Source organism: Polypterus senegalus, chromosome 7 (assembly GCF_016835505.1).
Source record: "Polypterus senegalus isolate Bchr_013 chromosome 7, ASM1683550v1, whole genome shotgun sequence".
NCBI classification, from domain to species: Eukaryota; Metazoa; Chordata; class Cladistia; order Polypteriformes; family Polypteridae; genus Polypterus; species Polypterus senegalus.
In genome coordinates, this window is record NC_053160.1 from 100747452 (window position 1) to 100765437 (window position 17986).

At 39.4% G+C, this 17986-nt stretch overlaps 1 protein-coding gene across 3 annotated transcripts in view; it reads right to left on the minus strand.

Moving 5' to 3' along the window:
* The window catches only part of LOC120532746 (rhotekin-like), a 244501-nt gene extending 234205 nt beyond the window's left edge, over positions 1–10296 (minus strand). For 2 of the 3 annotated variants that reach the window (XM_039759086.1, XM_039759092.1), the window contains exon 1: positions 10052–10162. In XM_039759086.1, coding sequence (XP_039615020.1) covers positions 10052–10162 — 111 coding nt within the window. Of the gene's footprint in view, positions 1–10051 lie in introns of all 3 variants that reach the window. The other variant, XM_039759087.1, reaches the window with a different exon arrangement.
* Between the last annotated feature and the right edge of the window lie 7690 nt (positions 10297–17986).

Consider the following 17986-nt stretch of genomic DNA (forward strand, 5'->3'; position numbering starts at 1 on the left):
ATTTATTTGATTGATTTATTTTGTTGTACCTTTAAGGAGGAAAGACTGAACTTCAGTAACTGGCTTGAAATTGCTCCAGCTATGAATATTAGCATGACTGTGCTTAGTCAGAGCCACAGAATTTCTACCCTAGGAGAAACTGGGTCTATTTTATGACTTGCTTTTCTCATTTTTCAGCTCTGGAACTGTTTGTCTAGTCAAACGATCCTCATTTTATTACTCCCCTACTTATTAAAACAGAAATACTTCCTCTTTAATCAATCAGTGCTTTTATATAAGCCAACATTTCCCTAAAACAGCCTGTTATTCTATTCATGATTGTCCTTCTGTTTCTGTTTTAGGTCTTGGGTTATGGATTGTTAATTTTGCTCTTCTTCAACAAGTTTTTTTTTTGTTCTATCTTGCAACTGTTCTTCTGCCTGACCCACATAAGTTGTGCCAGAATTTATATATGCTGGATAAATTTAGTGTGAACGCCTCAATGAAATACCAAAAATAGGCCCTGCTGGTGAAGGCCTCATCTTTTTTTCCCATAAAAATACTTCCAGTTTTTTAAAGCTGGGTGCCTGGTACATTAACTGTGTATCAAGGCTCACAAATGCACTGAAACTAGAACCCACCAAAGAGTCTTTACAGGGTATCCACTGACCACAGAAGTGATTTCAGACAACAAGCAGTCACAACCTGCTATCATAATGTAGATAACCAAAGAAAAAAGAATCACAGACAATATTTTTTCTTTATGCATCCTGAATGTGAGTGTGGAATTTTCTCAATCAAACTACCAACCACCTAAGTGCTCTACAAAATAACAATCAAAAATAAATTGGTTGTTGTAACTGGAAATCTTTTTAACACAAATATAATTTAACAGGGGAGAACCAGAGCTTTGTGTCAAACAAAGCAAATGTCAAAACAAGGAAATCATTCAGATTGACTCAAGCCACCCCACAAGACCAGATTGGCTTGCAGAGCAGTTGCTGCCACTATGAATGGAGAAGCAGGCCAACAAATGGGTGATGCTTGATAGGATGGGTCAAACACATAATTTAGCAAAGACTGTAGCTACCAGTGATGCTATGAAGATAAATAAGCTGTGGCACCTGCTGGTTATCTAAGTGGCAAAGGAAATGTAGAGAAGAAAAGAAAGGCTAAGACAACTAAAGATGGTGACTAGCTGGCTACAAAATCAAACTTAACACACAAAACCTTCCTGTGTTAAATACCTTTCACACGACCTGCTCAGTCCAGCCCCAGAGAATCCCAAAACCAACAGCAAAATCCAAAAACAAAGACAAGGCTTAGATTAATAAGCAAGACAACATACACTGAATATCTGACACCTTTCAGCCTTTCCTACATGGCAGTAAAAAAAACAAAAATAATAAACCACAAAAGTCAAGTATACAACCAAAAATACTGTAAACAAAATGAATAAAGATTCTCATATATCACATAGCCTACCAGTGCACTTTGACCGTGGGACTAATATGCAGAGGCATAAGGCAGTGGTTTGTTGACAGGAAGAAAAGATGACCAGAGTCCAAAGGTAAAAGTTGGAGAGAAAAGTAGCACAGCAGTCAGAAGGCAAGAAAATTGCTGAGAATCAGGAATATACAAGAAATTAGTACCTTCAAACAATCAGGGATACCATACCAGTTAAGCAAGCTCATAGAGAACTGCTGGGTTCTACTATTTACTCAGTGTCAGGTTTGCGGGATGATATTGACACACCCATTGCAAAACACGCACACAGCATATTATATTTCCCTAGTGCTTACCTTTGCAAAGTATTGAAAGTCTTCTTGATAATTAGTCATGGTCATCCAGTGATACAAACTAACAATAAATTGTAATACAAGTTCACTCCGACAAAAAATACACGTCTTCAGTCAGAGTTAAATGCAAAGAAATAAGCTGCATGAAAACAATTGGACATGCACTAAACATGGGAGATTTATTGTTACCACACAAATGTTAGAAGTTTACCCTGAAGAAAGAACCAATTGTCTGTCTTAGCTAGCTATTGTTGCAAGTGATCTCATCCTGAGTCATTGAATAATCGAGGGATTTGCCAGGCCCCGAGCTACAAATTCAGGTAAGGGAGGTGTGTGTAGCCCTGTGAGAAAACAGCTACTGTATATGAAGCCTCTTGGTTTTGCTACATAATTCTAATACCTAACTTTGGTATGCTTGCTCCTCTGAAGCTTTATTTATGAAGCCCACAATAAAATTAAATCTGCTTTAAATTGTGTATATATACTATATCTATAATTAGACAGTATGAATTAAAAATACAGTAAGCAAATCTGCCAGCACAGCAAAGACAACAGTAATGCATTGGCTGCTTGTTTATAATTCTAAATCTATGTTTAAAATAACCATTTCATATTTTCCATCTACAACAAATCTGTAGATGACTACGGTCATACTCAGGTGGCTATGGCTATCATAACACATGCTATTTCAGTGAAAAGTTAGCAGTACCATAGTATAAAAGGCAAGGCATATTTATATTATCTTTCTTTCTGTCCACTTATTGGCAGTTTCTAATTGACACACAACCTGTGCTGGGAAATATAATAAAAGATAACACTTTTTTTTTTACTGTTTTTAATACTAATTAATTCCCATTAAATTCCACAAAAGGATCTACTTGAAAGGAAATGGCAGACCATACATTTCACTAATTATGAGCACTTTGCTTTGAATTTGTACACCATGGATGTTATTCTTACTTCTTAAGATTAAGCAAACGGAGTATTACAAATTGTTAACTGTCCGATAAACTGGAGGCTAAGCACCCAAATCAGAGAGAGAGAGAGAGAGAGAGAGAGAGAAAATAGAGGGAAGAAATCAGTGTAATGTCTGATTCAAACATGATATGGCGCTGACCACATGATTAGCTGCTTCCAGTTCCCACACTATGATCTGAGAGGAGAGCAAAGTCTTAATTTCTGTACAGTACAAGAGATGTAGCACACAACCTACTATGAATGTATATTTGACAAACACCAGCAGTCTACTGGAATCTTGAGTCCCTTTAACCTCTCGATTTAAATCCTTCTCCTTTGCTGTGTTTATCCTTACAAACTTTTTATGTATTGCAAAAATACATCATCATATTTTCTGACAAAACAACAAAATCTACTGTGAAGGAGTTTGTAATAATTTCCTTCCCAGCTTAGTTACCAGCATCGTTTCTCTGAATACATCTGCAATATTGAAGGAAGCCAAGACAGCCAACATTCCCACACAACCATTTTCCATACTAGCTTGTGCCATCTGCGGCTGTGTCACAGTAAATTTATCCACATGTAACGTGGGAGAGTCATTAATTCCTTCAGCAACCCATAAGCAAGGCTAGCTTTTTTAACTTTTTTCATCCCCATTAGACACAAAGTACAATAAGGGTCAACTGCCCTAGGCTGCAAGAACAGAGTAACTTTCACTTTGATGTATGCAGAAGCAATACTGGCTACCCACAAAACAAAAAAAAAAAAATTGCCAGATCACACAATGAACCAGAAACAAATCCACAGCAGTGCACACACTGACACAGATATTCTCCACATAAAGCACTGATTCAATTTGACATCATTAGCCAGACCAAGCAGCATTTAATCGGACTGTGGGAGGAAGGCCGCTAGCAAACACAAAAAAAAGGAACAGCCCAGATTCTAACTATAGATCCAAATAATATGCAACACTGTCTCAAGATCATTTTGATTTTTTTTTTTTTTTAAGTATTTCCATATTTTGGCCTTCAGCAAATCTCAGCCTTTTTAACTATGTGTCTATGTGTTTAACTTAGTATATAAGAGCCCCTAGACCATACAAGAGGATGCCACAATAAGTTACTGGCTAGCATTGCCTCCTCATAGTTCCATATTCACAGGTTTACATTTCAGCTCACTATCTTCATTAGAGGTTATACATTCATTCAAGTACGCATGAGGCACACTTGAGGAACAGGTTTGTGAAGTAAATTAGTGCTACCCACATCTATACAATCCAACATCAAAAGCATACATTGATAGCCAAATGTGAACAAATTCATTACGAGGAAATCATCCAGACCTTGGGTAAAAATGAAAGTCTGTCCAGGCAGAAATGTTAATATCTGCAAATTGGATATATAAATGCAAAGAAAAACATTTAGGGAAAAAGCCAGGGAATTCCATAACTGTGCAGTGACGCACTCCGAATGCCTAAAACATAAACGGACTAGCATGTGCATCCATTGTATGCGACCGCATCTGCAGCTGTCTGCTCCAGAGTATAAACATGCCTTAAGCCACCCTACCCATAGTAAACTCACTAGCATTTCTTGAGGAATTCTTAAATGTAGTTTAAAGATACAGCGGGCATCCTAACTAAATGCTCATCCCATCTCAACTGGCTCCTCTTGATCTGGAGAAGCAGCTCTTTTATTTTGAGTTCCTCATCTTGTCATATAGAAAAAACCACAGGAACCTCATTTCAGCCACTCGTACCCACAATCTTATTGTTTTCGTTCTTTTAATTACTAAAAAAAAAAAAAGATTAAACTTTATTGTCATCGTACAGGTACAACGAAATGTAGTTATCGCATACCCCTTGAGGTCAGGATGCAGGGTCAGCTATTGTACAGAGCCCCTAGAGCAACTGCAGTTTAAAGGTCTTGCTCAAGGGCCCTGTGGAGTATAGTCCCTTTAGGAAGTAACGGGATTCAAATCAACAACCTTCTGAATACCAGCACAGATCCTTAGCCTCAGAGTCATCACTCCATACTGGTGACTATATAGTTGGTGACCATTGGTGAAGATGGGAATGTAGATTGACTGGAAAATTGAAAGCTTCCATCCAAAAAGCTCCTGCTTTATCATTATGGTTTTGTGCACTGTCTCCAAAATGTTCGATCTGTCAGTCTCACAATCACCTCTTTCATTTGTCATGAATAAGACTCCAGGGTTCTTGAACTCTTCCCACTCTGGCAGATGCTCACCCTTTACCTGTAGAGATAAGACATTCTTTTTTCCAGAGAGTGTCCTTAAAATGAATCTTGGAAGTGTTAATTTTTATTGTGACTTCATTACATTCACCTGTGAATTGTTTTAGGGTGCTCCAAATATTACAGTTTGAGTAGGACAAAGAGGCAATATCATATATACCCCTCAGAAATGATGTCCTTAGGTTCCCAAATTTCATAACCTCATGAAATTTTTAAACATTACAGCAGACAAGATGCACCTTTGGCAGAGTCAAAACCAACACTGAATGGACTTATCTGTAAATAAGTGAACACAGCTCTTGTTTCACAAATACAAGTACTGAAGGACACACTAAAAGCTCTGGAACCCCTTACTATAGGGTGGTCCAGATCTAACTATGCAGATCCAGATCGCCTGGATGACTTTGATTTATGCGGGGACGATTCCAGTTCGGCGCAAAGACGATTCTTCATGTTGTCAGTTCGCACACTTCTCAATGGTCCAGGATTTTTCAGGTGATTTTCTATGTAATAAACTTAATAAGTTATAGCGTAATGAAAATTGCATAATTAGATCTGGACCACTGTATATTGTAATACATGCAGGAGGTACAGAGAAGCAGAAAGACACTATGGGAACTACCAACAGTTTACCTAAACTGCTCCAAAGTAATCTAATAATCTTCTCCAATTGCTATTATCCTTATCAGCATTTGTTATAACACAGTGCTATTTACTAGAAGCCCAACAAACTAGTTTGTAAAGCATCTTAACATTACACCTCAAAGGGAAACACCAAAACACAAAAAAATGACAATTTTCAGAAATTATTTTCTCCATTGCACCAAGGTGATATAAATAAAAGTCTGATCAATAGACAACACTCTCCAAAGGCTCCATGTCCTTTCCGTTCATCAGATTACCCGACATATTCAGATATCCACCATTTACATTTTCCCTGAATTAATACTGTCACTTAAGGTGCAAAAAAAAATTGCTTTGTAATCATCTGTAGTTAACATATCACTTAGTTATGCTGAGACAGATGTTCCCGTCTTTTTATAAGGCACATGCGTCCATGTCACTTAACCTTTTAGATGAAGAGGCATACACTCAGTAGGCATTGGAGCAACTATGCTTACACCATCACTTGTGCCTCATGTCATCAGAAACTGGGAAGAAATAATACTCTATTATCCTAATGATTACTAATCTTATTAGGCAAAACTCCTTTAGCCATGTCACTCTTTCAGGGAATTCTCTCTAAAGGTCTGTTGATGAAGCTTCATCAGCTGTCACATACAAAGTACACTTCAAAAGTTATGTGTCTTAATATTTATTCTGGTAACTTTATTCTCTCACTATTCTCTCACTGCTCCTAAAACTAGAACTAGTATCATGTGTGTGTACTCTTGTTTGCTTGGCAAAGCACCTTGTGATTGTGCATTCTGTACACAACATGGCTGACAGACTGGCTGGCTGATTATTTATGCTCATTTTATAATCCATCCAAGACAGCACTCCACACAGATACAGGATTCAGATAATTACATGTTTGACCTAACAATAATAGTCATTTTTCACTAAGTTTGGACAGGTCAAGTTAACACTGCATAAGTAAAATAGCTCCTCAAATCTGCAATGCATTACTTTGCTAACATTCTCTTTACACAATAAAGCATTGCTGAACAAGGAGTTTTTCATAGTACAATGTTCATAGGCTCATTGCCCTTTATTAAACACTCACTTGTAACCCATAATAAGGTAAGATTAGCCCCTGATGCTACTTATATCAGTACAGAAGAACAAGCTAAAGCTAACTTTAGAGTTATCCTACAAACATTTAATTTAACAGATGAAAGACCGCTTCCTTTCATTGTTAGGTTTTCTGGCCACACTCTCCAGTCTCTTTCCTTAGATGCAATAAATTGTACAAGACTAAACCCACTTCTACCTCCTTACATTTTAAAATAGGTCTTAAGGTAACTGAACGTATTACTACCAACTTCCCAATGAATAACTAATTCACTCATATCCTCAGGGGTCTGCAAATCCCTTAGCAGATGACTGCATATATGCAGATAAAGAATAAATAAACTTATTGGGTTACTTTAAATATAATGTTAGCATACAATTTACATTCTATATCTTTCCTTGAAGGTCAATACCTTCCCTTATGAACTTAAAATCCATCAAATATTGAGTTCAAAATCCATATTTGACTTACAAAAAAGGAAAATATACTGTACACAACCTCAATACAATAGGCATTCTACAGTATTCTTTTTCTTTACAGTCCATTAACAAATTACATTAAATCAGTCATCTTGTGCATTACAGAATAATAGACTGCTTGTTAAAGCAGACTGCTTGCAGGTCACAGCATTATTAGCAGACTCCTTATTAAATATGTCTCTGACGCACATGGATTTAGCACATCAAAGTAAGCCTGAGTCTTGTGTTCAAGAATTACACTGCAAACCTGCTCCCCCATTACAATCCACTCAGTCCTGGCAAGCACAACCAGTCAATGTGGAACTAATCCAGACAGAGTAAAAACAAAAGCTTGCTCAGATTTTAAATGAAAGGAATGCAACAAAATAAAAATAATGAAGGCATGGAAATGATAAAATGTTTTCTTATTGTAAGAATTTACCTTTTCTTTTAAATTAAATGAGCACATTATTGTTATACTTTGATGTAAAATCTGGTAACACTAAGACAACAAGACCATATTGCCTTAATAATTCTGCAGCATGCAATTTTAATACTGACAGAAATTTGGAAAAGAGCGCCAAAGCCCAGACAGCACTGCTAATGGGCAGGAGCAGTCATGTTTGAGCCTGGGAAGTTACAGTTGCTGCAGGTTTTTGTTCCAACCCAATCTCTTAAACAGAAGTGTTGCTCAAGCAATGTTTTTGGGCTTCATGTTAGTTAAGTCACTTGCTAAAAGCCCCAACTCTTAGTTGCTTCTTTTAGCCTTAAACAGCTGCAGTGACTATTTTTAACTGCTTCTTGTTTTCTTAATCAACTGCCAATTAGCAAAAAAATGCAAATCACAAAGGAACCAGCAGGTCACCATATAATTTAGTCCCATTTACACCTGTGCATGTTCATCATGAAATATATGAAAAGCAACAGAAGAGGAAAAAGTAATTACTAATCTAATCTAGGCCATAAATCATTAGGAAAATCATCTTGCCTGAAGAAGGGGCCTAAGTTGCCTTGAATATTGCATATTGTAATCTTTTTAGTTAGCCAATAAAAGGTGTCATTTAGCTTGAATTCTCACTACATTCACAATGGCTAAAATGGTACAACACCCTAGTACTGCAGAAAATATCACCAGAAATTAAAAATCTACAATATGAAAATGTTGCAGAATAAAAAATACTATCAAATATTTTACCACAAAGGTCTGCAAAGCTGCACCTATTGTGGACCTCCAGGACCAGATCTGAGCACCCTTGGTTTAAGGCGCATACGGCTTCAGATGAGGTACCTCCCCCTTTGTTGCCATTTGGCAGCCTCTAGGTGCTGTATGGGTTACACTGCTTTTCCCTTCAGCTTGCCAACTCTTGGTCTAGCATCAAGCAGACTGAAATGCCAATCCTACTTGGTGTAATTGTGGGTCTCTCTGTGCTTTAATAAATTTAGCAACTCCTAAGAACTTGGAATAGAAATTAGAAAATTACTTCACTAGAAATAAGGTGTTAAATCAGGAAAGTGTGACTACCTGAAATTATTAACATTCTCTTACCTGGTAACTTAGGCACAATAACATGAGGGGTGGCTTGGGATTAAAATCACATTTGAGAAAGTCATATTTGATAAGACAGCAATACATGATCACAAATGAGATTTTTTTTTTTTTTAATTATTACAGTTGTGTACCTAATGGATTTCATCTTGGAATCCTAGAAAATTCAAAAGACTTTCTCTTTTCTGGTGTCAGAAAGTACATACTGTCATATGCTGTCACCTACTTTACACATTACAGACTGGATATATCTACCTCTCTGTCTACCTGTAATGCCTTTTGAACATCAGGGTGTGTAAACATTTATATAACCATTAAATATTTCCATAAAGGTTTTATAATCACTTATTAAGCAGCAGTTCTGTGAGCTTGAACGTGTTGAGAGAAATTGTAATACACAGTAATAAATGCACAAATATCACAAACAGCCCGATGACTGACATCAAAAGCAAACATCCGAGGGGCTGCAACAGCGTGAGCATCTCCCCTCATGAAACTGTCCAAAACGAAATGAACCAAAAGTTACTCCTAAGATATGAACGAGGTCTCGGGTCGACAAGCGCCTTTTTGGCTGCAACTGCAATGAAGAACAGGTTTTAACCAGTACCACATAGTGTTTATACTGGGCTTGAGTAGCGGACACAGGAAGACATCCTGTTTTTCTTTTACACAAACCCTGGGAAGGGGGCGAAGCGCATAGCTCTCAGCAAACTCTTTACATTGGACGCTCGAAACCGCCCCCTATCCACCCCGTCGCAAGGTCCCCCGCATCCACAAAAATGCATACCGATCTACAGCATACCCACGCAAGGCATATGGTGACTACAAAGGTAGTCCTCAACCACTCTTTCGCACATCTAACCCACTTGATTACGATATTGTTTAAGGTCGTTTTCGATTTAAGTCTACAGAGTCACTGATGTTTCACAAAATCATTTGCTTATGCTTTGATTTTTTTTCCACTCCCTACAAACATCATCCTCTCATCTCAGAAATTAAATCCACTCCCAACTTAAAATACACAATTTCTATCTTGTATGAATCAATTATTGCGGTCTTCTCGATCTATTTAGGTACGGCATCTCACTACTTCCTGATGATACAGACGTGCCCGCTCGAGGCACGTCCTCATCTCACCCACTACATACAGTATCTCCCTTTGCTCGGACTTGACGCTTTTCAGATCAGACCTCAACATTCGCCTGGGGCACAGTTAACGAAGAAATCCGACGGCAACAGTTATATGTATGAAGCGTACAGCCCGGATCACAGATGACAGCACGAGGCGCCCGATTTCCCTTTTCCAACCCAATGCCTACCTGCAGCGTGTCTAAGTAAACGCTCCTGCGGAACTTTCCTCGCTTTATTTCCATCTCCAGTGCGGAGCCTCTGGCTACCGTCGCTCTGCTGCTTTGATTTCTGCAGAACATGTTTCTCCTGTCCCGTCCTTATACACTTTCTTTTCAACGGGACTTCCGCAGCAAAGTCTTCAGGGTTTTTTCTTAGGTACACAGCTCAAAGTGATCAACGCTTTCCCAACTCCAACTCTGTGCTTTGCCCCGTGGTCTCCAAGAGGCGCCGAGTGGTACTGCGCCCTATAAGAGCGAGTGAGAGAGAAAGAAGGAGAGAGAGGAATGGATGGGCGGATATGTTAAAGGAGTAAAGCAGGAGCTCAGAATCGCATCCAAATCAAAATCAGACCAGACGCTTAGGACTGCAGATGAGCTTGTCGTGTACAGTTGTTTGAGAGACTAGAATACACCCTGCAGCTAAGAAACGATACGCTCGTCCTCTTTTTTTTGCTTTCTCGTATACGAAGTATAGGGAAAATATTATAATCCTCCAAAAATTCGATGTCGAGATTTTGATGAATCTCGACGTTTTAGACTTCCCTGACTTTATCGTATAAGAAGTATAGGGAAAGTATTGGAATCCTCCAAAAATTCCATTTCGAGATTTTGATGAATCTCGATGTTTTTAGACACCTGCGTCCGAAAATACCATTTTTGGAATTATGCCTGTGTGTGTGTGTGTGTGTGTTTATGTATGTAAGGACGATAACTTGAGAACGATTTTACTTATGTCAACCAAATTTTGCATACAAGTATTAAGCACAAAACGTAGATTTCTATCAACTTTTGGGCTATTACCGCTAACCGGAAGTGGTACTTTACCTTTTATTCATACAGCTTTAGAATCCGATTTATTCAACTTTACTTTTATAATAATTGTTCAATATATTAGTAATTTGATTTGTTTTGTTGTTGATGGTTCTTTAATGTTCATAATATAAAAATTTAATCATTATAGCAGTCTACTCCTCAAATATTCATCCCCATATCTGAGTGTATGGAAAGTCTAGGGGAGACCACTCCCAATTTTTTAATTGACTTAGGATGGATTACTTAGAAAACTGCATGACTGTACAAGTTTTAGACTCATGAAATTGCAAGTTTTCTAAAGTTATTTAGGCTTAGAATTAATTTTTCAATAACCATATATGAAATACAATGAGTTTATTGCTACCATCTCACTACCAGGGAAGTTCTTTATATGAGATGGACAGTAAGAAATTGCACCTTCAGAAGTCCACTTCTTAACAGAGCTTTGTAGTGTGGGCCCTCAGAACCTTCTTAGGGTCATCAGATGAGCACCACACTTCTTGGGAGTGAATGCCAGCCCCATTTGGTTGTATGTCTACCTTTGCATTCATTCAAACTCACATTTAGGTCTGTTTGTAATTTCCAGATAAGGTAACCTGTACAACGTTTGGTGATGTGAAAGGAAAAGTGGAAAACTCACAGAGACACAGGGAGAACATACAAACTCAACACAGCCAGTATCCAGGCATAGCACTAGACCCCGAGATGCAGAAATCATGAAAGAGAAGATGTATAGCCACTATAATATCAGGGTGTCCTAATCTCTTTTGGTGAGACTTTAATAGAATATCTGTAAATATATAAAAGGCACTGGATGCAGTAATTGTAAATAGAACAGAATGAGAAATCTTATGCCTCATAATCAAAGCTATTTGAAACCGTTGTTGGTACAGTTTTCCTACAGATAACTGACGTTAACATACAAAATATAAATACAGAACCAAGTCAGTAATAAATGATACTAAATACAACAGTATATTCACAGTACAAATCATAAAAAAGTTCAGTAATGCAAACAAAAACATAATCATGATAATTTGAATGTCATACAAGACACAAAGCACATTAACAGGCATAGGATGATTGGTGGCACATTAATTTTTGATCAGACTCCCAGAAGTTGTGAAGAAACAGATCTTAAATCACAAATTATTACATTTAAATGATTGAAATCATCTACCTGATGGGAGCAGCAGTAAAAAGATTCTACACAAGGTATGATTTATCCATTAAGATCCTATTAGTATATTAGATGGAACATTGTATTGTACTCCAGTCATCGTAAAAAAAAACTTCACACAGCTGTGAGAAGATAAAAAGGACTCTTTTTAGATCTCCATGGAAGTACCTTTGCTGCAGCTGCCCATAGGAAGGTGGCTCGCATCATGAAGGGGGTGAGGGAAAGCTCTCAGGAGCCCCATCACCGGAAGAGTCGAAATCATCAGAGAGCCAATGGGGTCAGGTCTTTTGGGGATTAGAACTGATGTGGTGCTGAGGCATCGCCCGCTGCACAGCAGCACTCAGATCCTAATTTCAGGTGGCCCATCTGTGTAGGCGCTTGAAACTTCTTGTCTCTCTGACATGATGATCATCTTCCTCTGCTGTTGGAGGATCTGCATAAACTCAGCATTTCAGTGGCTATTTACTACAGGCAATCTCTTTCCTTGGCTGCCTTTCAATGCTGCTGCTGCATTCTTTCAATACTAGTTCCATGCAACTTGTTTCTCTATCATGTTCATTGCATACACACTCATTGGAGTCATACTAGGGTGGAGCTGAGGAGATTGGAAACTGAGAGGCACTGTCATGCTGACATCATCCTTGCAAGTGGAAGCACTGAGAGTTTTATCTTGGAGATTAACTGGAATTAGAATATTCATGTTGACAGCTCCACCTAAAACCACTCACTTGCAGTCAGAGACAGCGCCATTAAACTCACTTTTCTCCAACTCCATGAGCCAATCCAAACCAGTATCCGTCATACTTCTTGAAGCTTTCTGATGGCCACATGCCAAGGGACAATGGATTAAACCAATGAAGCAAGTATCATAGGTGCAACTGTTTAACTACTTGATCTCTCTTTTCTCTTTTTCTCTCTGTCTGTCTCATTTACACACATACAAACATCCTCTATATAGCGGTTTGGATAATACAGTATGTATGTGTCCACTCCCATGGAGCAATTTGATTGGTGAGTTCGGCTTTGGTAGCTCAGTGCTGGGAATGATGACATGATACTTTAGGGGTATGAAGTTCAATTCCTGATTGTAATAATGTGATTATTTATTTTTTAATTTTTACAAAAAAGAATTTCAAATGGAACATTTCAACTAAAAACAAACTAAATATTGAGTGATACTGGGTTATTAAATACTAACAAGGTACAACCTTCAAATATACAGTAGTAAGTTTAGATGTTAACACAGCAGGTAATTTGGACCCCTCCACCATTAGTGGCAGTCAAAAAGTGTACAGGAGGCGAGCAAGGTGGAAAAAAATGACAGTCTGAGAAGCAGGTTTTACGAGAACACGATCTACAGATGTTAAGACCCCTGAGGATGCCGAGGAGAGGCGCAGGAGGAACATTATTTTTACACTTATATTGTTACCTGTATTTGACAGATAAGTGCAGCTAGTCCTTAACAAAATGTTAAACTACTACATACACTTATGCATTTGGTAGCATAATTAATTAAACAGCTAGTCCTTAACAAAATGTTAAACTACTACATACACTTATACATTTGATAGCATAATTAATTAAACAAATGTGTTGTATTTCACCCTGATACGTATACTTTTTTGCTTGTGTTTTATAATATTCCATACTGTTATACAATATACTGTAAGTGAAGAATTTTTTGTGTTAACACTTAAATAATGGCTGAAGACTCATTGCTTATACATAGCTAACTACCAAATAATTACCTTTCCTTTTCTCTTTAATTTATCTCAGCTAATTTTGGAATGGGAGTTTTGGATGCATATGTTGTCTCTAATCAATCCATCTACCCATTTTCTTAACCCATTCATTCCAGCAAGCTTTAGGCACAAGTTAAGAACAATACATAGACAGATCACTAGCCAGGTCACCTAACCTGCAAGTCCTCGGACTGTGGGAGGAAACTAGAGTAATTGGAGTAACTTCCTCCTACTGACGTGTGTGTGCCCAAAGCCAAGACCCATCGGGTAGGGCGTACCTGTCCGTGAGGTCATGGATCCAGTAAAGGGCATCAGCATTGGCCTGCAGTACACCTCGGTGATAAACAAACAAAAACTTATATGACTGTAGTTCCAAAAACCACCTGATGACTCATGTTTTGAGTTTCTGTGTAAAGCCATCCACTGTAAAGGTGCATGATCCGTTACCAGGGTGAACTCATGTTCCTTAAGGTAGTACCTCAGCTCAGTAATTATAATCTCCCATTTAATTGCTAAAGCTTCCCGCTCCACTGCTGCATACCTAGTTTCATGGTCCAACAGTTTCCGAGCCAGGTACATAAACGGGGTGTTCCATTCCGTGGACACTTTGGTTCAGCAGGGCTCCAAGACCTGTGTCTGGAGCGTCCATCTGGAGGTTGAAAGATACAAAAAAATAAGGTGCTTTCAAAGCTGGAGCTGACGAAAGAGCATGTTTTAGGTTGGTAATTGCAACTTCTGTTGTTTATCCCATACCACATGATTTGGTTTCCCCTTCTTTGTAAAACTGGTCAAGGGTACAAAGCGGCGATAGTAGCCTGCTTAGCTGAGAAAGGCCTGTACCTGCCTCTTGGTCATCAAACAGGGCTAATTCAATATGGCATCTGTTTTGGAGCATTGTGGTTTGACTATACCCCGGTCCACTAGGTAACCTAAATATTTGGATTTGACTATTCCAAAGTAGCTTTTTTTTTTGATTAATACAAAGACCGGCTCTCACTAGTGACCATAATACAGCTTGAACCCGCTGTAGGTGCTCCTTCAAGATGACAATGTCATCCAAATAGGCAGCACTATACAAATTATGAGCACAGAGCAGTCTGTTGGAAGGTCACAGGTTCTCAATGTAATTCAAATGGAAGAATACAATACTGCCAATGTCCGCTAGGAGTCTTTTCCCTTGCGGAGTCCATTAAGGGAACTTGCCAGTATCCCTTTGTCATATCAAGGGTAATCAAAAATTTGGCTTCTCCTAGCCACTCGAGGAGGTCCTCCACTCACGGCACTGGATACGCGTCACATTGGGAGACTTGGTTAAGCCAATGGAAGTCATTGCAAAACCTTCAACTCCTGTCAGGATTTCAGACCAATACAATAGGTCTGGACCAGGGACTATAACTCCCCTCTATCACGCATAGTTCCAGTATTTGTTTGATCTCCAGTTCCACTTCTGCCTTTTTTTCTTCATAAAGTGGATATGGGCGTTCTCTGACTATTACCCTGGGTTTCATCACTATATATTGCACAACCAGAGAGGTTCACCGGGCTTCTCACTCACTACCTCCGGTACAGACAGAATAACTGCTTTGAGCTCCTGTCATTGTAGGTAAATCAGATTTTCACCGAAGTTAAGGTTTAATTTATGAGCAAAGAGTAAGTGAGAATGTCTGGAGGAGGAATCGGGGTCCCTTTCCTTTCCTGTGTCAACGATTTTGTTGTTTAACAAAATTATCGACCAGTTCCTTCCTCTCCTTAACCTCATATGGGCCTTGCCAATGTGCCAGTAATTTGGAAAGTGAGGTAGCAACTATTGCAACTAATACCATGACTCGATCCCCCAGGTGGAACTCCCAAAGAGATGTACCAAGGTTATAGCAATGGACCTGGGTTGCTTGCACCTTCTCCATATGTGATTTTAGAATAGGTCTCATTTTTGCGCGATAAACTAAAGTATATTTGTAGAGGATAGGATCCTCCTCATCCTAACCCTTCTTTAAGATATTCAGTATACCTCTGGGTTGTTGTCCATATAATAATTCAAAGGGTGAGAACCCTGTGGAGTCTTGTGGGACTTCCTGATATGCAAAAAAGATGAGTGGGAGAAGCTGATCCCAATTCTTTCCATCCTCATTGACTACCTTGCATGGCATCTGTTTGAGAGTTTGATTAAACCTCTCGACTAGACCATCAGTTTGAGGATGATATAACAAGGTCTTTAAATGTTTTATTTTTAGTAACCTGGCCATCTCCCTGAATGTCTCCGAGGTAAAAGGTGTCCCTTGATCTGTCAGGATTTCTTTAGAGATGCCAACTCATACAAACACCTCTACCAACTCCTGTGCGATAGCTTTCGATGTCACTGAGCATAATGGAACAGCTTCAGGATATTAGGTAGCATAATCTACCAGGAAAATTATATATTTATGTCCCATGGCCAAGAGTTCTAAGGGTCCCACCAGGTCAACCCCGATTCGCTCAAATGGAATGTCAATTAAGGGTAATGGAACTAGAGGAGCACTGTCCCTCCCGTGAATCTGCCGCAATTGACATTCCGGACAGTACATGCAAAAATGGCAGACCTCCTCATTAATCCCAGACAAAAAAAGCGGAGTTTAATCTGTTCTAGTGTTTTCTTGGGACCCAGATGGGGTCTCAGGTATAAGCTAGTTCACAGACGTGTTGCTAGTAAGTCCATGGTACCAACAACAGGGACTGTACCTCCCCCTCATGTTCTGCCACCCGATACAAAAGGTCATTATTTAACACAAAGTGGGGACTCTGTGGCATGGGATGTAGTGTGTTGGCCATCTTCAAATTTAAGGGAGTCATCATTCCACTGCACCCTTTTAGATGAAGCCAGGGTCTGCCTAAATTGAAACTGCAGACTTATGAGAGGATCACGCCTGATGATGACGTATCGCATGATGATGACCTAGGTGTCTCCACGTCATTGTTAGAGGCTGAACTCTGTCTCTCCTCCAGCTGTGTACACGGCGTGGAGGTAGCTGAGGACACTGTTTCTGCATCCATGATTAGACCTATTGCTTGTGTGGTACTAGCAAGTGTGATACTGCTTTTATTGTCTGACCAGTCTCTACCCAGTATCACAGGAAATGGAGGATTATCGTGTACCACCACCACCAACTTTTTCAAGATGCCGTCTTGGCTGATATAACAGGTGACAGACTCATAATAACGGACGTCTTTATGAATACAGGTTGGACTGGTCTTTACTTTCAGCCATTGTGACGGCAATACTAAGTGGTAAGTAACAATGGAAATGTTACTGCCAGAATCAAATAAAGAGGTAACTTTATGCCCATTTATGATTGCAAGTCTCGCAAGGGCCAGAGGAGTAGCTAGAGCACACTGCTCCCTCTCCTTATCCCTTCGCAGACCCCCTTGTCCCTTTGTGAAGCCCTTTGCTGTGTACTAGGTTTTACCGGAGTGAGCGCCGTAATGTGAGAAGGGGAATCAAAAGTAGGGACGCACACCCTTCTAGGTTCATAAGGGTCCCTTTCTGGATCCCCCAAGTAGGTTTCCGCTAGCGTATCCTCAATGATCTCCACTAGTGAGACCATGCTATTAATTGATTGTCCCCAGGTCGGCTGGCCTATATCAGGCAGAAGGGCATGTATCAGCAGAGCACAGGCTACCTGCTCCAATATTTGTCGGGTGCTGTTTTGATTTGGCCTTAGCCAACTCCTGACTTTGGCCTGAAGTGCAAATGCCTGTCTTTTTATTGTTTTTTCTGGGTTGTATTCCCAGTTCATTATTTCCCTCGCCTGCTTTTTCAATGTTTTTTTTTCTTTGTGGGGACTTTGTGAGCAGTCCCCTTTCTTGACAGACCATAATAAATTCTCGTTATGTTCCCTTCTGGACTTGGCCCTCATCTGTAGGTCCCTTACCTATAGTCCCAGGTCCCCTTTAAAGGGTTCTGGGTTGGAATGTGCTCCCAATTGCCCTGGCACACACGTCAACTGACCCCACATCGGCGACTGGGAGTGGTACTTTTCTACCTGACCCTTTTTTGGTTGAAGGATTTGAGGCTGTGTTTTGGCATATGTTTAGTTCAGCTTCCAGTTCCCAAAGGAGATCATTATCTTGCCGATTATGCCACTGTTAAAATAACCAGCCTCAAAACAGGAAAAAGGTTTGGGGAAGCCACCCATA